This window comes from Pyxicephalus adspersus, chromosome 3 (assembly GCF_032062135.1).
Source record: "Pyxicephalus adspersus chromosome 3, UCB_Pads_2.0, whole genome shotgun sequence".
NCBI classification, from domain to species: domain Eukaryota; kingdom Metazoa; phylum Chordata; class Amphibia; order Anura; family Pyxicephalidae; genus Pyxicephalus; species Pyxicephalus adspersus.
In genome coordinates this window covers 115,195,539-115,219,877 of record NC_092860.1, presented here as the reverse complement: position 1 = coordinate 115,219,877, position 24,339 = coordinate 115,195,539, and the positions used below count along the sequence as shown (strand labels likewise).

General features: G+C 37.9%; 1 protein-coding gene across 1 annotated transcript in view; it reads left to right on the top strand.

Annotated features, from left to right (window-relative positions):
* Positions 1-8,996: 8,996 nt before the first annotated feature.
* Positions 8,997-24,339, top strand: part of VEGFC (vascular endothelial growth factor C) — a 78,882-nt gene continuing 63,539 nt past the window's right edge. The window contains exon 1 of the mRNA XM_072406082.1: positions 8,997-9,481. Within this exon, the coding sequence (XP_072262183.1) occupies positions 9,368-9,481 (114 nt within the window). The 5' untranslated portion in view covers positions 8,997-9,367. The remainder of the gene's footprint in view (positions 9,482-24,339) is intronic.

Genomic DNA, 24,339 nt, shown 5'->3' with positions numbered 1-24,339 from the left:
GTGTTCAAGGATGCTTTTCCGGATACCTCTGTTGTAATAGGTGGTTATCTGAGTCAAGTTTGTCAATTCTCTTTTGACCTCCGACATCATCAAGGCTGTCCAGTATTCCAAGTGCAGAGGTCCCAGATCCACATAAAACTTTGACCCATGAAGCTGATTAGAATTAGGAGCCTACCTGCAATGTGTAGTAATTAATCAGTTCAACATATTTGCTTATTTGAATTTTGTTAGTTATTTGATTCAAATCCTGTAAGTCTCTTACTGTCTATATTAGTAAGCATCAACAAACAGATTAGCACTTCTCCAATCCATTTTAATGTCTGGTGTTCTACGTTACCAACCTCTTTACTCCTTCACTGCTGTCCCACTTTGCCAAGGTTTATACTTGCTGAGGATCCATTTAAACTATCTCTAACCTACAAAGCTCTCCATAAGCTGTCTATATCATACTTTATGAGGCATTGCCAAAGGCAAAAGTCTCCCTTCTCCTTGATAAATCATTAATCATTTAGTTTGTTTATGCATAATGTAATGTTATGTTTTCAGCCTAATATTTTGTCAATATCAAATAATGTTGCCTATGAGACATTTGGGTCTGGTACATAATGACATCATTTTTTTTTGTTGCACTTTTTTTTTTTTTTGCACTTTAAAACAAGGTATGTATGTGTGTTGATATGTTATCTTGCTGCAAACACATTCCATGGTGGAAAAAACATAAATACTATACATAAAGAAATGAATCAGCACTTTACACCATGAGGCAAGTGATGTATTTGTTACAGGAGAAGAACATTTTATGTTTATGGTTATATTCTGGGAATTTAAAAGAACAGTATACTGATTAAACTACTACAAGAATGTGGAAATGACACATCTTTCCTAAAAACCTGCTCACAATGATAATAAGATTTATGAATGTAAACATGTTATAGCAAGCATGCTAAAAATAAACACTGCTTATTTTTCTGTTCATACCAAGGACAATAAATGTGACAATTAACTTAACTGCATGTTTTGGGGTTTAGAGGAAAACCACGTGAACACAGGGAAAGCATACATACTAGTAGTGTTCTGGACAGGTTTTTTAAACCTAGGTCACGGCACTGCATAGAAAAGTAGGCCATTGTGCCTCCCCAGCTGAAGGAATGTTAATTCTGTAAAACTACTTTGTTAATATTTATAAGTATGAGTATAGCACAATACACATCCTTATGTTCAACCATGAACAGTAAATATATGCACTATGCACCACCACACCAAAAATGTGTTCTAGTGCACTGCAATGTTCAGATGTGAAACGGTTTGTATAGCTTGTGCTGAAAAAAAAAAGTAACACAGGCGAATTAGTAGCACATTCAAAATCAACTAGGTGCATTACTGCACACTAAAGTGCATCAAGTAATGCACTGCAGAGGCATCAACCTGGTCTTATGGTATAGGAATACTGGCGTTTCATTTTCCTGGTTGCAGCCTGCAGATTGGATTGAGAGGAGCAACAAGACATGGTCAGGTCATGAGTTCTACCCACACTTCTCTCTCCACCTCAGCATGTTCCCTGCCAGCACCTGTACATTCCATAGAGCTTGATTAGCACCTACCTCTGTCCCTGCCTCTGACAGTCTAATGTATTATGGTGCAGGGTGAAACATATAAAAAAAATGATCTAAAATTGAAAGACAATCTAAAAACACGGTTCTGGCATTAATAAATAGAAAAACTCACATGATCAAAAAGGAGTATTTTATTTTTTAACATGTTTATGCAATCTGTGTAGAGGTTGCAGTTGGTATTCAATATTTTTGACTAGGAGTATGGGGACATTTTTCAATAGGAGTATTATATTATAATCATATATTATATTACAGTTTTGAATAGGAGTATTATATTTTTTAACATGTTTTATGCAGATGGTTTTCACTATTTTTGACTGCACACTAGAGGGTAGTGGAACTCCCTGCTTATAAGAGCACTATCCTATGAATCATTGCATTGTGTATTATGGATGTGGGTGGTCTCAGCTTCCTACAGCTGAAAGAGGTGGCTACAAATGAAGACATTCTGAATGAAACATAAATTGTAGCCACAGACACTAAACATATAAGGTATTCGTGGGGACTAATTAAACACATATTTTCACATGAACAGGAGAAAGAAATGTATTTTCATTGTATTTATTTATTTTTACTTTAGTATTTCTTTACCTTTAGGCTGTTTTTCCTGCAAAAGCAAAGTCTTTAGGAAGCAGATGTTCAAATGTAAATGTTTGAACTGCTTAGGGCAGCTAGGATTACAGGTATGGGAGTACTAGGCATTATTAGCTGCGGTTCAACCACATTAACAGTGCAAAGGAGTGGTGGGCCTGACATGATAGGGCAACAGAAACTGTTAGATTGAGGGTTGCCACCTTTCCAGATAAAACAAAATGTAGTCACTGTGGATGAAGCGTTTCCATAGGGGTGTGGCCTTAGCTTGGTTTTTTCATAGAAATGTTGTATCTGCTATAGCGGAGGTCCCCAGCCCGTCTGACAGGTGGGCCGTGGCTCTGGCCGGTGCACCCACCAGCGGGGTCAGGAGAAGACCAGAGCTGTGGACCACATCTCCCTTACGCATCGCAGGATCAGGGCGGTGGGCGAGTTGTGTCTCTGGAGGTTTAGACCTGCGATGGCAGAGTGGGCGGGATCTGACATCATGACGTCACTCGGGGAAATTTCTTCCCCTTTGAGAGACACACAGCTCCCCATGCATGCACGATCCAAAGTCTCTGCATTTAGTGGTCCGCGAACTGCAAAAGGTTGGGGACCACTGTGCTAATGAATACTATTGTGTATTTATGAACTTCACTACTTTACAAAATGTGAAAATGTAATTGAGCTGGTCTTTATACACATACTAACTATTATATATATTATACAAACAGCTGCTTCTAATCATTTCTGCCAAATGTATCTTTTTTTCACTAAAAATATAAATTTGTCAGAAAAGCCTAGAAACAGAGGAGCCATTCATGTTGTAAAATACAATAGACAGTCTTGTACACTCCAAGGGGTTCAGGGGTCAGGAGTATAGAACAGACAGAGTACTGGGGTAATGTGATGGGGGAAGCTTAAAATGCATTGAGTAAAGAGGTCAGGTGTACAAAACACATGGGCCCAGGAGTACCCAGAACACAAATACAGAGACCATTCAGGTAACGGATGCCCAATGGTGCAGTCATGATAGTGGCAGACCATAAGGTGCTCAGGTGCCTGAATACCCCGGACCCAGCCTACCCACGCCCCTACTTTAACTGTCTCCTTATTATAAAGATTTACAAAGCTTCAGCACCACAGCTCTGCTGCACTTACATTAAGCAATAACATTTGCAGGTCTCTTCCCCAGTTTCCAAATGCACAGTGAAGGTAAATGCAGCAAACTGAGCATTTCTATGTCACAGAAAGGACCTGAACTGGAACCCTTACTACTGAATCCCCAAGTATTATTGTAATAAAAGATACAAACATGTAAAAAAGTGACTTGATACTTCATTAAAATGTTTTAGCTTTTTGAGATTTTAGTGATTTAAAAATTGTATGTTTTCAGAAATTCCACGTAGAATGTATTTATCAATACATATGCACAAATGAAGGTTTGAGGATGTAGAGACAGCACAATTATTCTGACCTTATGTAAACAGGATTCTGGCCCTGTTAGCAATTTTGCACACACACGGAGTATATAGACTGGCCATATAGGAACCCCTGGGGCTGAAGGAAATGTCACACAGATACTTTACTTGCTGTAGTTTTAGGAAACAGTTTAGTCCTGAGTCAAAATTAAATGGGGAACTCGGCTACATCGGCTACACATACCAAGATGCCATCACAGAAAACAACTTAAAAAAGTAGAATTGGGGGAGTAGTCAAAGACTGCATTTCAATCCTGACAAAGAATCCTAACAAATCTTCATTAAAAAGAACTCCCCTATAACATACATAAATGTTTAATGAATCCAGTCTTAAATTGTAAGCTCTCTCAGACAGGGTTCACTCCTCCCGTCCCATCTGTCTGTCATTTGCAAACTCTGTGTTGGCATAATAATGATAATATTCATGCCATCTCAATGGGCCGGTATATAAATGACCCCACTAATACATTTTGATTTTAGAATCTTCTAGTTATATAAAATATTTCTAAATTTTAAAACAGCCAATAGGAAAATCGGACCTCACCTTATGCAGACAATATTGCCCCTTTACAGTAGTATATAGTAAAAAAGCCTGACATGTGCTGTACAAAATTGTATTTTGGGCTGCCAGTCACACAATAAAACCCATGGTAACATGATTTCAGGTATAGTAATATTTAGGCAGCTAAGCAGCAACTCTTTCTGCACACTGATATCCCTAGCAGCCAGGATCATATGGGAGTTAGTAAATGATGGTCTCTGCTGGAGCCTAAATCTTTTGCAGGTCACTTTATGTGGGTCAGTGCTAATAAAATGTGTCAGCAACAGCACAGATTGTTACACACTACAGCTTGTACAATCATAAAACAATCTTATCAGCTTCTTTATTTATATACCTCTCAAAACTACCTCAATGAGTTTATATCTGTTTGTTACCTGTGTAATCACATGCCATTTCTAACACTGGTTTCCTTTCCCATTCTTCAATGCATCTTTGCTCAGGGATCATCCAAATCCAGCATCTACTTCCTATAGATAGGCTATGTCACCACTTTCTCCCACAACAACTGGCAAGCAGCATTTATTTTAAAGCAATTAAAAAAAAAACTTTAATAGCTAAATAATCTTAAACATTTACAAACATTAGCTCAACCCCTGCAAACAAAAATATAATCCACTTTCACTAAGCTCCCCTGACGGTAAGGTCCACAACAACAGAATTCTCTACACCCGACCAGCAACACTACAATGACCACCTCAAGGACTATAACCAATATTTACTTAATGGGCACCACACAGAAATGGTTTTCCCAACACCATAATTACCACCCAGGACCCTTGCCCTCCAAGACACCAAACCACCCACGACCAAATACTTTCTACAACAACACACAGCCATGAGGATGGCGTGGGCGGGAAAACTTTTCCTAACTTATCTAGAACCTTCTTCTCTCTACCCTTTATCCTTTTCCTTTGGCTCCTCCCTAAACCTTTGGATCCCACCAATCTCCCACTGGCCTTTCACTGACCCCTATTTTCTCTGCTTAACCCATACACTCCCTGCCTCCTCTTCCTACCCTGCCATGTTGGCCCTACACCTATCTTATCTATCCTATTATTATGCTTTTACATGCAATGTAGCCCACTTCTATTTTCCTATTTCACATATCATAAATTGATCATGATTTTATAAGTAGTGTGGCCAATTTTTATTGACTTACAATAGTATTTTTATGATTTAACTGGCAGTATGGACCCTAGTCATTGTTTTTATATCTGTGGTCTATATGTACAGTTTTGCTTAGTACAAAGCACAACATTGGTTGGTCCTCCATTGGAAGCACAGCTAATGCCCATGTGTTCAGGTCATTCAAAATATATTAAAAAACTTTTATGCATGAGGCCTCAACTTTTGGGACCCAAGCCCCTACTGGAGGAGCGTTATCCCATGATTTTGTTGCTGAAGAGGTCTTTGGACATCCAAACTTGATGCAGCTGTACAACCAACAGACCCTGGACAATACAAAGCAAGTTTTTAATTACGGGCTTACCCATCCAAGACTATATGTGGAGTGCACCTTTAGAGCCCTTGTCAACAAGTGTCTTGTACACCATTTATCTATAATGCTACTTCCTGAAAATGCTGTCTGGGTAGTGAGGGCAACATGTGTTCTTCACATATTTGTACGGGGAAAGGAGGATTGGATACAGATGACATGTCTGATCACAATTGGAATCTGTGACCTTGCTGTTTGCCCGGGGCACTAATCAGGCTGTCTTCATACCAGACAAATTTGCATCACACTTCATGCCACCAGAGGGAGAACTGCCATGATAATACAATCTAATTTAGTTCTCCCAGAACACCCAGCATCAACACTTATCTCCCATGTTTTTGTTTTGGTATTGTTGGGTTCTGTTTTTGTTTGTATTGTTTTTGTGTTGTGTTTGGTCTTGGTCATCAGATTTCTGTCACATCCTTTGTTTGTTGTGACCAGGACCTGTATGCTAGTGACAAGGCGTTGTTTCTTTTCCAGAACAGACTGGCACAATATCTGAGCACTTTAGGATGGGCATTGAGCCTAGCATTACTGTATAATAAATGTTTCTTGCCCAAAGCCAGTTTGGGTGTAAATCCCAAAAGTCAAACTTTATTTCTTTTCCTAAACAGCTTGGAACAATATCTGACAGTAATGGAATACTTTAATTTCAATGAACCAAATACAGACTACAATTGTATTTAAAATATAGTATGTTTGGGATGAAAAACATTTGCAATATAAAGTTCTTTAAAGGTTTATTTATATTTTGTAACATGCCTGTACTTTTTTAGAAAAGGTAAAATTATGTTCCATTCATGATAGTAAGACAAAGTTAGGTATATTTGAAAATAATTGGTATTGGAATAGTTTATGTATCCTGCAACGTATTGCCCGTGCTGGGCTCCTACAACCAAAACTATGCTATTGTAAATTCATGGGATCCTGCTTATTTACAACTTGTATTATACATAATTTTTGGGTTGGGCATTGCGTCTGGCTGTTCAGGTAAAGAAATGTCTTCAAATATATTTTGTGTTCTGTATTTTGAACTCTTTTTTTTCACTTATTCCTACTACTTGATAAAATAAAGTATTTATTTGTTTCCATGAAAAGACTTGCATAATGTCTGAATGTTTTGGTTGGACTTTGTGCCTATCTGCTCAGCAAAAAATAAATTCCTGCAGTATGTAATTGTGCAAGTGTAAAAAATCTAACCTATATTCCTAAATTCTTTATAGTAAAACAAATCACATATTTTTATAAATAACAAAATTACTTTTATTACAACGGTGTATAACTATTTTCATGATAAGTGGGGCATATATCTGTGTAAATATGAAAATAGATTTATAAATTAAACAGATCTTAGGAGCTGAAGGAATAGGACAGAGAATGGAGGGAGCTAGGGAAGGTCTGGGAGATGGAACGTATAGGATCTGGGATGAGCTGTATGTCAACTGTTGAGCCCACTGTCTGACTTAAAGCAGACCAATTGAATCAATTATGTCTAGAGTGACAGGTGACTTTGCAGAATAAAAAATCTACTATATACCATATACACTGTTACTAATGAATTCTGTTCTAATCAAAGTCCCCCTATAATCCATCAATCTTTCCAGCTGCCAATGCTCCACAATGACAGAATGGCAATGGTGAGCAGAATTCTGCATTGTTTACCTCAATGTCTTAGTGGGGTAAAAACTGGTAAAGAATGCAGGACTCTACCCACCTGTGCAGAGCTCCCTTCATTTCATTTATTTATTTATTATTATTATTATTATTATTAATATTACACAGTATTTAAATAGCGCCATCATATTACGCAGCGCTGTTCAAAGTGCAAAGTTGTGGAGCAAGTGCGGGCTTAACCCATATGGGAACAACGTGAAAGTGGTGGATGAGGCTTGTTAGCAAGGGAGCTAGGTGCACATTGAGACTGAACCTACACGTGCACCCGGGTCTCTTTTTAGGAAGCCGTCTTTGCCCTGACGCCTGACTCCCATGCTAGTTAAGCCTGCACCTGGCTAGTGTGAAAATTTGCATGGAAAACAGCAAAGTGAGCCAGGTGTGACAGAATAAATTTGCCAGCAAGTGTGCAAGGTGCATATGGCGCCTGAACCTACATATGTCCCAGCTTCTGGCTAGCCTGGACTACTCTTGCACCTAACTGCTCTGCTAGTTGAGTCAGAACCTGCAAATGCACCTGGTTGTTCAGCAAACGAGCCATGTGCAAAGGTGTGCATGGCAAAATACCAAAGGAAGCCAGGTGCAAGTGGCAGATCAGGCTTGCAAGCAAGAGAACCAGGTACACAGGAAACCTAAATCTACATGTACACATGGTCCCCTTTCTGGTTAACCTGACCTACCTTTGCTCCTGGCTTTCTTTCTGACATTAAACATCAAAGTTCTAAGCACATTTCTTACAGTGACCACTACAAACCGCCTATGCAATGTTAAAAGACTCTTCTTTTGCTGCCAGGTGTCCATATCCTTGTTATGCGTCAGCAAAATTTGCAGCTCCAAGGTCTCCCAAGCCCTCGGCTATAGTTTTCAGGCAAGAGTTGCTGGTGTCCCACAGCTACGAAAAGCCACAGATAAGGTTGGTTAGAATTGTAGAAGATTGGATCTTCTTCAGTGTGCTTTAAAGCAAAATAAAATAGTAAAATGCATCCAGCAGAAGTTTTGCTGCCCCTACCACCGTATGCCTCTTTCACAGTCTATAATGTGAGCAGATAAAAAAAAAATGTTAAGCTTTAAAAATAGAGGGTCCCAAAAATGCTTGAAAACTTACTTTGGTAAGCAATGTTTTTGGGAATTTTTGGAGCCTAAAAAGCTGCTCACATATTACTGTAGAGGTGGCAGGGGTGAAAAACTGCTCCTGGACACTACAATGTGCGCCCAAACACAGTAATGATGCCGCCTGTCAAAAACTGACCCATTCGGTCTTGTTCTCACCTTTTATTTCAAACTTTGTTGAGCAATACCACTTGGGACAAACAACAATGCAAACATAGCCATAGCAAACAAAGGATTCACTAATCAATATCAATCAGCTATCAATAAGGATTTGTTGGTGGTTTCTGTACAATAGGCATAGCCATTCCCAGAGGGAAATCCCCCATCCTTGTCCTGGAAATCAGGGACAGGTCTGTGGGATGCAGAGATGTTCAATCATTGGAATTGTAGTAAGATATCTTTGGTGTAGAACTGCCTCCATACCAGTGACAAGAAGGAGGGCTGAGCAGAAGGAGGAGGAGAGACTACACACTACAATCAGAGGATGAGAAGGAGGGAGGAATTATTGTGTGAGTGCTTTCCCTTCTCACACTCTGCATTAGACCTGCCATCCCTGCTATTACTGCACACTACAGCCTGGATTCTCTCTATTCTCCATTGATATCTCCTTATGCCTGGCAGAGCTGCACCTCCCCCTGGGCATCCTGTGCCCTATAAGCTGACACTTCATTCTTAGCCCATTTCTCCTTCCCATCTCCCCATGCTGGCATTACTCTCTGCTGGGCGCAGCAATCCTGTCGGATGACCAGTTTTCTGAGACAACTTACTTGGAAGTGGCTGATGTTGGGGGGCTTGCTGGACTGAGGGAGGCTTTACTGGACCGTGTCTGCCACAAGCATCGGAGCATAGCCCGGACTGGAAAATGCACTTGCTGGAAGTAGCGCTACTCTTTCTTTACACAGTTTTGATCCAGGGTGACACAGCTTATGAGTCAGGACAGGGCTATTACGACGAGCCGGACTTTGGGGGCTTCAAGGTAAGGGGATTTGGGATCCATAACCTATAAGTAACCAATCTATTAGTTTATTGATCACATATGTGCTAATGTTGTCCTGTGCGGAGTATCAAAGCACCAGGGGCAGCCAATGTAACAGCAGGTAGACCTGGCATGACTTATACCCCATGAGGACTTTTTATAGCCATTTATTTATATAATTATGAACCGATTCTAGAATGATCAGTGAATGGAATACTGATCGATACTTGTTCCAGCCACTCATTACTATTTGTATTGCAGCTCCTTATGGGCACTTAGTGATCAGCAGTAAGAGTGGTGTAACAGCACTGATCACTATTCTTCCTTTGGCAATACCTGGCAATGGTGGTGATAAAGCTGATCAGTACCCAATAGGTAGGGTGAACAGGTAAATATAAAAGTGATCACTAATAATGATGAACATTTTTACCACTTTAACAAATAGGTGAACAAGTAAAGCCTATGTGCCCTGTTTATACATTTGTATGTTATTTGTATAATTAGGATTTTTTATTTTGATTTATTATACAAGGAGCTTTGCTGCCAGTGCAACATCACCTTGACTTTTTACCCCACTGGCAATTAGAAAAGCCCCAGAGAAGTGCAGAATTAATGGGCTAGCTTTGCAAGTGTCCTGATTATTATTATTAATAAACAGGATTTATATAGCGCCAACATATTACCCAGCGCTGTACGTTAAGTAGGGGTTGCAATATATGAAATGTATTCCTACATTCTAGTCACGTCTGTATATGTGCAGCAGCTAACAGGTTAACACACATTTTATGACATCCTAGGAATTCCTTCCACTGGACCAGCACGTGTTTTCACTCACTCCAGGCTTTCAGAGACAATTTGTTTCTATAACCTACAAAACTTTTATGTTTTGGAGAACTTTGTGACTTGAGATTGATTAGTCAGCAAAACAGACTACATTGAGATGGCATGGGGAATGGTAGATAAGTCTTTAGGTAGGTAGTGTATGTATGGATGTAGGGGATGGTACTTGGTGGTTCCCATTTAGAGCTAAGTGAAGTTGTTATTCTTAATTACTATTAGATAAACACAGACATGGGTAGATAAGGGCTATTTACTCTACTGTCCAGTAGCTAGAAATTTGGATTACAGATTGTTCTCTTAATGTTTACCTCTTTTTTGATCTCTCTGCGCATTTTGCTATTGACTTTTAGTAAGGTCAGCTTATTTAACCTTGCTTTGATGTTGCTGTACAAAACTCTTGCCAAAATATCTAAATATATTGAAAAGGTTTAGCTTTAGTGTAATAAATAAAAATAAGAATATTTGTGCATTAAGGAACAAATTTACAGTTTCTCCTTATATATTGCAGCATTTTGTTTGATTGTCTATATATTGCTTTAGTGTTTTGTTGTAATGTCACTGTTGGGTTTGATAAGATCTGGGGAAGTTTTATTAGTTCATGGTACATTGCATATGCTGTGGGGAATTTGTATGTAAGAATAGTGGAATTTCGAGAAGTCTCCTAATCAGTCAGATTGCACATTGTCACTGAAACAGTTGTGTTTATGTGGGCAAGTCTCCCAAATGTCTAGTCTTTGTAACATAGTTAATGTATAGAAATGCTATGTTTGTCTGATGCAATTATTTGTCTCTTTCATGTATAATGTCTGAAAGACCTTGAGTTCCAAAGTGCTGCTAACTCATAGCGCGCTGAAATATGCACATTTGCTTTTTTTTGTGACTTCCTCATTTGTGTCAGCGGTTTTATCGTGACTGGCAAAGTTTTCGGACAATGTCTTGGGTCTGATGTACTTTTTGTAACCATGTTCTTCCTGGAAGATATTTGTAAACCATACATGACTGGCACCCTTCAATTAGGCATTTCTTATCTTTGGAGGTATTTAATGACTTTAAAAGACATCATCAAACCAAATGGGTGAAATCTTTTCATAGATGACAGTTGGATGGCTGTATCTGGCATGGTCTAATGATATTGTTAAGGATGTATATGTCAGTCGGTTATGAGATTTAGGGGGCAACCTTCATCCACCCACACTTGGCCTGATATTTATTATGATTCAACCAATCTAAGCTTTGGGGTTGACACCTGATCTCTAAACCAATTAGGTTTTTTTTTTATTTGCACTTGCCCCTTGTAATTTGCCCAAGTCAGATGCATTGTACTATGGCGGTCATTCCATATATATGGTACCCTGTTTTACTATACAAATAAATAAAAGTAAGAGACAGAAATCCATGTCTGTCTGTTTCTGCGGCACTGTGAGGAATGGTGTATCTGTATTGGAGCATGAAATCCACACGTTTAACAGTTCCTAGAAAAGAAATGTGCTGCAATCACCTGTCACCAAAGTCAGCTCAAAAGTACCTGCAGGTCCGGTTGTTCTGTGATCACTACAAAGATGAGTAAACCTAATCACTCACAGTTCCTGGTGAGAAGTCTGTCCATCTAAGGTAGTTATAGAGTGGAGTAGAGTGGTTTTATGATGGAGTAGAGAATGTTTCAAAACTATGCCAGGTTTTTTTGTGGTCTGCCAGGACATTGCAGTTTGCCTCTCATTTTTGTCATGCTAACACACACTAAAAAAGAAAAAAAAACTATCAAAACTAATAGAAAGTCCCACCTTAGTTGGCAACCCCTAACAGTAAGCTTTTCTATCAAGGTAGATTCAGTTTTCACAGTAGGGGTACAGCAATAAACTCTTTGCAGATGTTCTATACTTCTCTACTATCCAAAACTGAGCTTGACTGCCTTTTGGTTGCTTACAGTGCACCTGTCACCAGTTATAGTACAGTACAAGGCACTAGAAGGTGTATTCATGTACCTTTTGACAGTTCTAGGTCTTCTTTGTGTGCTGTGGAGGCTGCTAATGTTCTGTTGCATGAACTTCATGGAGTTTGTAAGTTCTCTACTTGGTTTTATCAGTTTTCTTTTTAGTCCAAAAACATGGAATTGTACTCGACCCACCCCAAAATGCATGAAATAGGCATCTAATAAAATAAATGAAACACCAGACACATGAATGTGTAAAAGTTTTGAATGTGGCCCTTGTATAACCAACAATCTTAGTAGCGCAAGACTCAAGCACCATAAATAAAATAGAACCAATGACCACCCACAAAGTGGGCAACACTGCCCAACAGGCTGGGCTTTGAAAAGTCTGAAAACCAAACAGAACAGATCATCAAAGTGGACAACATTACCTGCAATGAGGAAAACTGTGATAGGGTGGGCAGGAAGTGTGTATCTTGTTGTTTCGGATAATAATGCCATTAGGACCAAACTGACAGCCCTGTGTAAATGGAGGACTTTATGATTGGATGTTTACTTTCCCACCAAAATGTAAGTATTCAGTAGTATTCACACCTCATTATCCAATATACTCCTCTGGGGCCATGTCTTTATATTTAAGGCCCTGACATCTTGTAAGTTTATTAGCTTCCTCCTAATGCATTCAAAGTGTGTGCATAAGTGTGGTACAGCTATGGGAGTGCAGGCACTAGTGGTAATGTTTTATGTACTTTGTAAAATGCTATATAGTAAATTACAGTTTATAAATACTGTATGTACAAAAAACAAATACAAATTAGACCTGTCAGCAACATTTTAATGTAAAGCATAGACGTGAAATCGTCATGTATTATGGATAAAATCTACCACATTGTATAAAGGTTATCTTATTTCCATGAGTATATTTAGGGAAATGTTGCTGTAAAACATCTGAATATACTGTTACACTATGATTGCTTTGTGGACCTACAAACAATAGAATGTATCATCTGGTGGATGTAGCAGAAACTCTTCCACTTTCTATTTACAAACAGATGACTCCATTCTCCCATTCCAAACATTTCATGTGTAACTAGCCAGGAGCAAAATAGTAAAGTGACAGTTTGAAGGGTGGCCTGTGGAGCTGTCAGACTGAACCGGTTGCTTAAATCATGCTTTTTTGTGTGTTAGGCTGCAGGAACGCGCGCATTTTAGCAGTGGAAATTTGAATAAACTGAGATTAGAATGCTTACAATATAGTACAACCAAACCGGAGGATTATTCCAAGTCTTCTGACCCCTGTTCACATTTTTGGTAATGCTTACAGTCCTCTTCCAAAAAAAGCAATTTGACATTTAGCAACTTTTCTTTATATTCTTGGCAGATCCAAGCATCCCTAATCTCCAGTGCTATGGGTTTATGTGTCATTTGGCGTTTTCAAGCTTTCGTATGATTATCATCTCAGATTAATCATTTTACATGCAAAAACAAAACGGCTCTTAAGGTTTTCAGCGAATGTGAAATCCCTTTTCATTTTACACTCGTGTCTTGCTGACACTTCACTTTATAACCCTGAAATGAAATGCATGTCTTTCCTCTATCTCTACTCCAGAATGACTTCAACACAAATGGGAGTGCCAACTGGTGTCCAGTACAGGGTTGTCTCCTTTTATTTTCCTTGGAGAATAAAGGAAATCAAGCCATTGAGGAAATTGTCCAGGAGCTGTAAAATAGTTGGCAGGAAAGGAATGACAGGAACAATGTAAGGAATAATTAGGAGACAAAAGTCAGATCTGAGTCTGAATACAATTGTAACCAGCAATTGTCTTTCATTATGGAGTTGTAGCTAAAAGTCAGTTTTAACTAACAGCACAATGTTTAGTGAGCCAGAGAGCGAATGTACTAAGGGTAATGACCCGCAGCAACAATTCAGCAACCACTTTTCATTGTTCCAGCTCTGCTTCATTGATGGCAGGTTCAATCTGTTTGGCTGCTATAGATTACTACATTAGCATTGCTCGAAATAAATTTAGTGATGTGAACAGAAAACATTTTTGGCAATGTATTGTCAGATTAGCAGATTAGATTTTTTTATTGCATTATAATTACTATGTCATTGCTATCCCTTTAGGTTATTATTTATTGAACAGGTGCAGTGGAGAAATGTTTATCTAGCTCTAATCTATTCATTACATATGACTGATTCAGCTGATTTATTAGGGTTGGTAAGAGGTAAAAGCAAACAATCAGACTCTTCTCTAAGTTTAGTGACAATTCCAAATGATGTGATGTTTGATCTTCATACATCATTAAGGTTTTTGGTCAAAGGTTAAATTAGATTAGCGTCGGAGGGCACTCTATATATGCTTATATACTATCTCTGTCCTGGTGACCATTTTCAGTAAGAGAGAAAGTAAGGGAAAATAGAAAAGTTTTAGGTTGATTAAACATAAAATAAAATTGAAACAGGCTTTTTTTTTAAGACTGTATCTCTTCCTCCAATAATGTTTCCGATCTTTTGTGTACACTGAGCCAATACCTATCAAATAAACTTTAAAATGAATAGCTGGGACGGATGGTGGCTCAGAGGCAAGCACTTTGGCCTTTGCAGAACTTTTTAGTGCTAGGTCCTGGGTTCAAATCTCAGCCAGGACACTATCTGCCCTGTGTTTGCATGGGTTTCCTCCCACATTCCAAAACATGCAGTTAGATTAATTGGCTCCCCCACCCAAATCGCTCTTAGCCTGTGTTAATGACATATGACTATGGTAGGGACATTAGATTGAGAACCTCTTGGAGGGAGAACTAGTGACATGGCTATAGACTTTGTAAAGTGTGGTGGAACTATATATATACTGGATAATAATAATTGATGGCAACCCACTTCTAAAAAAAGAGTCAGCCCAACTGACCACCAGTCAATGGGAATCATACTGGTTGTGTACTTATTAGCCCCCCGGGAGCTGGGCTTCTAATGTGAATAGTGGGTGTTGTTTCCAATATTAAGTGGCAATGCCCATAACAACCACCAGCAGAAAGCAATGCTGCCCTCAATTTACTTTGGAAAACCACATGATGGCCAGTGTTCCTATTGGATGGTGAGTAATATCGACAGTATTGCCTCTGACATCCACCATTTGCAAAATAAACAACAATCTTCTCTGTATTTGCCATTTGATAACGTGTTTGGGTGCAAACTCAAGCTAGAGCAAATATGAACATGATCTCTACTACACAAGATGCAACAAAAGTAATTATGGATATGGAAAGGCAGAGTATACATAAAGTTATGGGCTCACTGGACAGTATACATTGTTAGGATTTACAAGCACTTTACAAACATCATAGCATGGGTGGCTCAGGGTATTTTCACTGTATATAGTACATTGTAAATCCGGAGTGATCTATAATAAAAGGAAGTGGTACCTACAAAAACAGACAGGTAGTAGGGGATTAGCTGCTAAGCCCTATAATGTTCTGGCCATTTTTCCAGATCAGGTTTGAAAATAGGAGACTCTAGCCAATTGTTTCCTTTGGATTACAACAGCAACCGCAAATGTCTGCATATCCAGTTTTTTAGGGGGCCTATTTATCTTGCTGCAGACATCCTTGTAGTTGTTTTAGAATTTTTGTAAATTTAAAGCATAAAAATGCTCGGATCTAATGTTCTTTTGTTGACTTTTAAACCACCTGATAACATAGCTTCACCATCCAATTTTAGAATAATTAGAAAATTGGAAGCACCTAATTTATGTGCCTAGTTTGTGCCAAGTAATATCTTTGCACAATCAGAATTCAGCAATTTCTGGGAATACTTGGCCAAAACTTTTCAACAGATCATCTTCCCAATCATGATGCAAGGTACTGCTAGGAATGAATGTAATATTCAGTTTGTATTTGGATATCCCTGTATTACTTCATCATATAAAAAAAGCGAGAAAGCACAAAATGTATCCTATGAGGAGATTTGGTTGAGATTTGCATAACATGTATTCTGCAATGAGGCTGGTTTGAGATATACATAAATGCATCCTATAATGAGATTGGTTTGAGGTTTACATTTGGAGGTATTAACAAGTAATTGGTTTACAACATGAAAAATGAATTGGCTACTGTCTTCATCAATGTCAAATTAGAGTGTACATCATGACATGGAATAGTAGAACAGATTAGGCCTATGCATTGATTCTTTTTTTCTTTCATTTCACTTTTTACTTTCATGCTGCTACGGGTGAGCAATCAGCAGTGAACATTCAGCAGTTTTCACATTTTTCACTTTTCACTTTTATCTTTTTTTTTTTTTTTTTTTTCAGACACTGTAGAAAACTGTGTAGAAGTTGTTCCAAAGCTAATTTGTGTGTCTGAAAACTTTACATACTTGTTCAGCATAGTGTAAATGTTTTATTACCTTTCTGCGTGTCTTGAAAAAAAATTATCCGCAGTTACTGTTTCCTAACTTTCCTTTAGAAAATGCTAGCTGCCTGGCTGCCATGATGGCTATTTTACTTCAATACCATGATTTATGGGCCCAGAACATGTATGCATATTAAGCTTCAAACTTTGTATAACTTTCCTTAACAGCATACTTGGCAGTAACTCAGAAAGTAATGGCAAATTACAACAGCCAAAAAACTAATTTTTTCAGACAGAGGCCAGTAATGGCAGCCTATGCCTCTTAAATTACAAATGTAATTTACTGATAATACTTAAAATTAGCAACTTCAACCACCACTTCTTAAATGCCACACAGCGGAGCTCCACATTCTCATCAGCATTTTCCTATAAGTCCAAGAAGGGGGGTAGTGGAGCCTTGATGCAATGTAAAGTTGAGCGTCATTCAGGCCAGAAGAAGAGCAGGGTCATCTTTCTGGAGTAATGAACCTGCAAAAGGTGAATATAGCAGCTGGAATTGCTTTTTTTTTCTTTTAAAGTTAAAATTAACCAGGTTTATACTCATCTGTCCCCATTCTGTTGCAGGCCCCTTCATCATCCACCCTATTTCGTCCATCTTGAGTGGTTGGGCTGGGATGACATAACTCCCGCACAAGCATGCAGGAGTTCTTTATGTCCCGGCAATCGTAGGGGAACCCAGCATGTGCTAGCAATCCCAGATGAAGAGAGCGATCAGGCAGGTAAGAATGCTTACTGCAGAAGGGACATCGTTTGGCCCACTTTGCAATAAAGCCCAGCCTGATCGCACCTTTTGAAACTTAAGGAGCTTCTGGGTAAAGGTCCAATGAAATGCTTTTTTTAGCCAAGAAAACTGCTTTTCCTAAAAACTACTTGTCATTAAAAATGAGGGGAATCATATTACTGTCCTGAAAAAGATGTTCAGATCTCACTTAACTCCTGTATTTCCAGCAGGACAGGTTTACTTAAATTAATTTCTTTGCTGGTGACAGGCTTTTTTTATTTTTACTTGAGCTATTTTGTTCTGTCTTCTGGTGCTGTTTTTTATGTTTTGTTTCTGATCTAAGACAAATTCCTGGCATAGTTTATTATGATTTGGATGTTACTCAGTACTATTCAACGTGAAACGTGTTCAAACTCCATAGACTAGACAAGACAAGATAAATCCGGCTCTCATAGCAGTAGTGCCATCTGCTGGTTATTCCACCTCTTTGGAGCCTTTCCATCGCTCTATCATTGTCCTTTCCAAAGCAAATTGTGCAATGCTCATCTTTGCACAGCTCATTACTATTCTAAACTATCCATACTGTAAAATACATCAGTTTTTTTTCAGTAGCTCACAGATCTAACAGCTAATTTGAAGATAATGGATCTTGGACATGTGTTGTCCAAATAAAACTAAACTGTTACTGTACAGTATTTAATGTAGAGGGAAATTAATACATAACTTCCAGCTACAATATGTACAAACTGATGTTCTAAATGTTAATAGTGGTGGGACCGGAATTTTGTCTAGGTGAATGTGAATATTAAGTATTAATGATATTGATGACTGTGCAGGGTGTATTTACTGGCACAGAGCACTCTTACTTGCCATGCTTCTAAGAAACTTGGCTTAAGTATACATTTTTCAGCTTGTACTGTTTCCTTTAATTGGAACAAGTATTTGAGTGTCTGATGACAATAATTGCTTGCTTGTGGCCTTCTTTGATGTTCTTGAGGTCCTCCTTCACAAGCAAGCAAGAAGCATGAGGTGGTAAGCATTTCTTTAGTGCAAGAAATGTCTGGGTTGCACTGCTGTCTGTGGATGCAATTCAGCATTCCCACTGTTAGGTCTTTATCTTATTTGGAAGGGGATAAGTCTGTATGCTTAAAATATGACTGGGTTTGGTAAGGTTGGAGATGATTTTAATTGTAAAAGTCTTGATTTTAAAACAGGGAAAACCTGTAGTTCATACATTTAGTGGTCCATGAGCTCCAAAAGGTTGGGGACCACTGCCTTAAAGTGCTCCCTAACTCAATTTTTTTAAATTGCTGTAGGTGTTTTTTCATGCCATCTTTTTCTCAGGGAGATTTGTTTTCACATTCTCTCCTATAAACTCAACAAAATGTGATTTGGATATTTTTCCAGTTCTTGTTCACAGAGAAAAGAGTAAAACAAACTACTGTGCTGGCAAACTTGTAAGTACCATTGGGGGTAACTAGATGATATGGCATTTGTGGACTGACCATCCTGACTATTTTGGCCTATTCAAGAAGTATTGCCCTTATAGAGAATGTCTATAAGCTGCTGTTGGATTTTTGGGCTGCTTTTTCTTAATCTTCCTCTTTGCAATAAAACAATAATAATCACTATAAAGTACCATGTTATTGGCATTATGACCTGTACTCTCCACCAGGCTAAGCAGTGTTTTTTTTCTTATATTTACGACTGTGAATTCAAATTGCCTATGTATCAGGAATAGACCCATCCATATTGTTTAATGATTTTTTGATGCTAGTATACATTTAGTAGTTCCTCTACTGTAGCATTTTGTGGCTGTGACTTTATTACATATCCAACTAATACCTTCTGTAGCTAACAGATACGACAGCACCCCAGAGATTGGTTTCATAGGAATAACCGTACACAAGGTATCATAAAGCAAACCGGCATCACATATGCAATGTAAGATATCAATTTTGATTATAGACTAGCAAACTGAAAGTCCTTAAAACATATATTCAATGGGTTAATAATATCTGGTTACCATCACAAGAATCTCTGATAAAATAGAGGTTACAGAACCGTCTCCAACAGCCTTTATCTATTCAGCTGACAAATAGCAGATGTTTTGGACAAAAAGAAAGAGATACCTGCGTGCCAATTTATTCAACCTGTGGTTTGCGGTTGTAATTTAAACATGATACATAAATCCACATCATCTACTTTTATGCCCCATTAGAAAATAGTAAAAAATTTTAAATGGGTTTTCCAACTTTTTACAAAAGAACATGTTTTCTCTCCTTCAACTGGCCTCCTCAAAGCTGAACTCCAGCTTTTCCTTAGTGTTTGCATGCTGGTAGATAGTTCTCACCTGTGCTAAAAAGTGAGTAGTCCCTTTTTTGTTGCATGCTGTGACTTTCACATAACAAGGGTTAGAAGCTGCAGCAGATATACTGAGCCATCCTCATTTCCTGTCTGATGGAATGCAAGGATCATCCAACCCACGTCTCTCCATTTGTGCTGCCCCGGTCCTTATCTTTGATATAGCTGACAGTTGTAGGATGCTGAACTTGGAAAGCCATAGAAAGTGCTTTCCATATTTTCCCTTTACTGAGCTGACATGGCCCCATAACTCCGACGGGTCCCTGGCCACAGAACCTGACCAAGGCTGTGGACACTTTCTCCTGGATCATGTAATGATGTTGCAGGACAAAAGAACATGGTCTAAGTAATTTTAAAAGTTCCATGTGACACTACCCGAGACAGAAGATGACTATTTGAGGGTCTTTTAGGTGTTGAATAGTGTTCCCTTTTGATTGCTTTTTTGAATAAAATAGAAACAGGAATTACAGTTTTAGTCTTTAGTTGCAGAACAAACAGCAACAGCATACCTTTGGCACCATTCTAATTCTAATAGTTGTATACAATCTGATTGCACAGATTCCTTACAGTACCTTACAGCAAGAATTATGTTGATTAAGCGTGTACGTTAATAAGCATTTCATTTATATCTGAATAAATATGCACATACCCTACTTGATAATTTCTAAAGTAAATGGATATTGTACAATCAGATTGTAATATATTTTAACAGTTTTATTGTACTAATAAAAGCTTCAATTTAGAAGTACATAAATCCTTACTCAACCTAAACTTTATTTTACGATTGTATAGTGAATGTGATTAAGCAAGATTTCCCAGCTGTGAATTATAAATTATGTAATTTCCATACCCCACTCATTTCCATTTTTCTTTACCCACACAACATAGTAAAAAGCTAACCTCAAGGTAGCTAAAGACATTAGAAAATTACTGCCAATTTTAAAAAGGATTGGGTGGTATGTATATAGTTTTTTGGAGTTGAAGTTTTAGCTGGTCACAGTTGTTTCCTAAAGGATAAGGTTGGAACTGGAGTTGCTTGTCCACGTTTCTATATTACAAAATTGTCGTAAAATGACAAACTGATATGACAGTTTGTGGTAGATGAAGTTTTCATGTTATCCAAAAACTATTGGTGAAGTCCATGAGTTTCATTGTTGAGATCCCACTACAGATGATAGTGCTTCTACAGTTCTAAATTTCATTTTTTTTATATTGTTAGTAATGTTGCTGGAGTATTAAATTATCATGGCTATGACAGAAGGAGTAAGGTTCCAAATTCTAGCATTCTATTCTAGCATTCTATTCTATTCTATATTCTATTCTTAACACTACTGGGAACTGTGATGGATAGATCTTTCAAAAGATATTTCAAAGGGGTATAGGAAGGCAATGAGTAAATCAAGCAAGCAGATTTTACCTAGAATATGAATCCTGTGTGGACTAAGCCTAGTGCTTATAAAATGAAAAGGAGAGAATGGGTAGTATGGGAGGTAACCAATAAATAGTACAACATTAAGAATGATTAAATTCTCATCCAGCATAATGTTATATAACCAACATACAGGCAATTTTTCACACTTAGAGATACCCAGTAAAAAAAGATTTTCCTTACTTTCTAGTATTGAATTCCAGTAAACAAAAATGCAAAAATGCACTACCGATGCAATTCAGGACTTAGATTGTATTTTGTGCCTGACTGTTATGTTTCACCTGAAAGGCTTTTTCAGCATAATACTCCATGTTTCACTTTTGCACTGTATCTTGAGGTGGTTAATATGATGGTTTATCTCCACAGTTGTCAGTACCACCATATAACTGCAGATGTTGTAAAATTATGTAGAAAACCAGTATAAATGGTCGATCCTATTGTAAGAGAGAACATTATTTGCAATGCCCCTGTGTAAAGAGACAGACCTACCAGGGCTACTGATAAAGGAATTGACTTCCTTTTGCAAAGTGAGTTTTTGCTTTGTAACAGAAACATTGCCAAGCGCCTTTAGTAAATTACCCTTACATGAATAGGTGTTTGGGCATCAGTTTAATAGGGGGGAGAGGGTAATATCCTTGACTAGGGACCATGTAAAGAATACATCTACCACTGTAAGTAGGCTGTTGGCCATTTCTTCTGCTTGACACAAGCTTAACTAAAGCTGATCTTTTAATTTTGCATAGAGTTACTCTTTATTTTCAAAGCAGTTTCCTTGTTTAATGCAATAGGTTAAAATGCATACTTGTATCTTTATTAAATGAGCACTGTTACCTGTATCTGCTAACTAAAATCTGCAACTTTTGTGTGCTTTTACTTACATTTTTCTAACCCTTTTAAGTACATTTACTTTGCCATGGTGAAAAGCAGGCTTAGGTAAACAGAGACAAACAGCTACTGTACCGTACTTTAGTCACTGAGGAATTAGAATACAAGATCACTATAGCAGACTCAAAGTAAGTGGGCCAAGTTTCAGTGACCGTGCTGAGATTTATGAAGTATAAGAGGAAGTGGTCATGTACTGTGAGAAATGTGTTACAGTCTAAAAGAGAGACAGCTAAACCAACTGTATGACGACAAATGTGGTGAAGTGCCAAATAGTTTGTATTGTGGGATTATTGCTAAAGCATCCAAAAAAGAACCTGACTTCTAAAATAAAAGAAATGTCAACAGACTTTAAATAGTTACACCTCAAAATTATATTTTGGTAGATGATAGAAAAATAAACTGCTAACAAATTCTTGAGGCTCTGTTGGTCAGATCTCCCTACTTAGGTCTACACGCTAGCCATGACCACTAGAACAGTGGTTGCCAACCTTTTGGACGTCACAGACCACTAATTTCACGGACTTCGGGCTGTGCATAAGTAGGGAGCCGCGTGTCAGAGTGAGTCTGCGATCCATACGGGAGAAATGGTCCGCTGCTCTGTTACATGTTCCGCAGCTTACTGTTCAAGTATCCAAGACCATTAGTCTTCCCCTAACATTAGAATATTACTGTAAGTTGGCATGGCCCTTTAAAAGAAACTTTGCTCTGCCTATTTTGCCTATATTTCTCACAACAATTGTGAAAGGTGTCAATAATGTTCTAAATTTATATATAGGCTTAAAACAACCCAAAAAGTAAAAAAAAAACTGTTTTTTATTAGCTCACCAATATAATATGGTGGGTTGCCTTGGCTAAAGGGTAAAAAAGCCCTGCACAAGCATGATTTGTTCAGGACTTACACAAGGCTAGGAATTCTCTCCCCCACCCCCATGTGACAGCACTGGAATATTTGCAGTGTTTTTGTGTGTTTGTGTATTGGGGGAAGGGGGTTTTAATGGCCTCATTTGCTAAACCTTTTGACTGAAAAAAGTTATATCAAGCATAAAATGCACATGTATATATTGATGTGCATGAAAACTTCCAAACTTCTTTGAGCAAAACCCTTAAAAGGGATTGTACAAGTAAATCCAAAACTTTTTTTTAGGTTTTGGATAGAATGTGAAAGTGTCAAACTCCTATAAAGCTTTTATTGTTCTTTGTGCCTCCACTGAAGAGATTAACCTCACTATTGTTCCTGGTGATCCTTGGGTCCAGTACAAAAAGCAAATCCAAAATTTGTGAACCCCTGTTTCCATTAACAGGATTGATTTCCATTCAAGATGGCAGAGCTTAGCAGCAGTCTCAGGGCCTTTAGATGTCTACACAAGAAAGGCTTTTACAAATAACTTGTAGAATACATTGTTGAATTGTCTGGTGACAGATTCTTTTAAATGCCCTTGCATATCCTTTCCTATCATGCCAATGCAGTTGATTCTTTTTTTAGAATACCTGGTAAAATAAAACTTAATAGACCATGAAATGACAGCATTTAATAGCTTCTGTATTTACTTCTAATTCCTTAAAGTGAAACTAAGCTGGTTAGTTTATATTGCAGATTGAAAATGATTATTATCTGCTCTAGTTGTATAGTTAATAGTAATAACATACTATGCCTTCTGAGGCCTACTCAAAAATCCTAATATTAAATTTCACATGTGGCATTTTATATCACCTTGGCATGACTTTTATTGCAGCATAACAAATAGTTGTGTGCAAGCATACTTAAATTTTTCCCACATATGAAGCAAGACAAATCTCAGTGACAAAACTTTGCATTGGCAGGTAATAGAGCAAGCTGCTGTAGATTAACAATATGAAAAATGTCACTTGGGGACCAATCCAAAAGAATTATTACATTTTTTTTTTTTGCTGTGATGGGAAATGTAGCCAGAAATAAAATAAAGGCCTAAAATGTATACAATGAGTGCAAAATAACCATTAAGTAGGTCTGTTTTTTTTTTACTTTTAGATATTATTGCTCTCTATAAGTCTTTCGACCATGGACAAACTCACTGGTGAACCCAGTTGAAACCTCTTGCCAATGTATCACATTCAAACTTACACAAGCATATGATAGGTGATGCTATGGATGTATATTTCTACTGATGATGTATAGAGATGTGTGTGTTACTGTGCAGGGAATTACACAGAACTGAGATTAGTGGTACTATTAATAGTTTACTTAAAGTTTTTACAGGATTGTTCTGTAATTGAGTGGAACTGCTCTTTATTTCTAGACT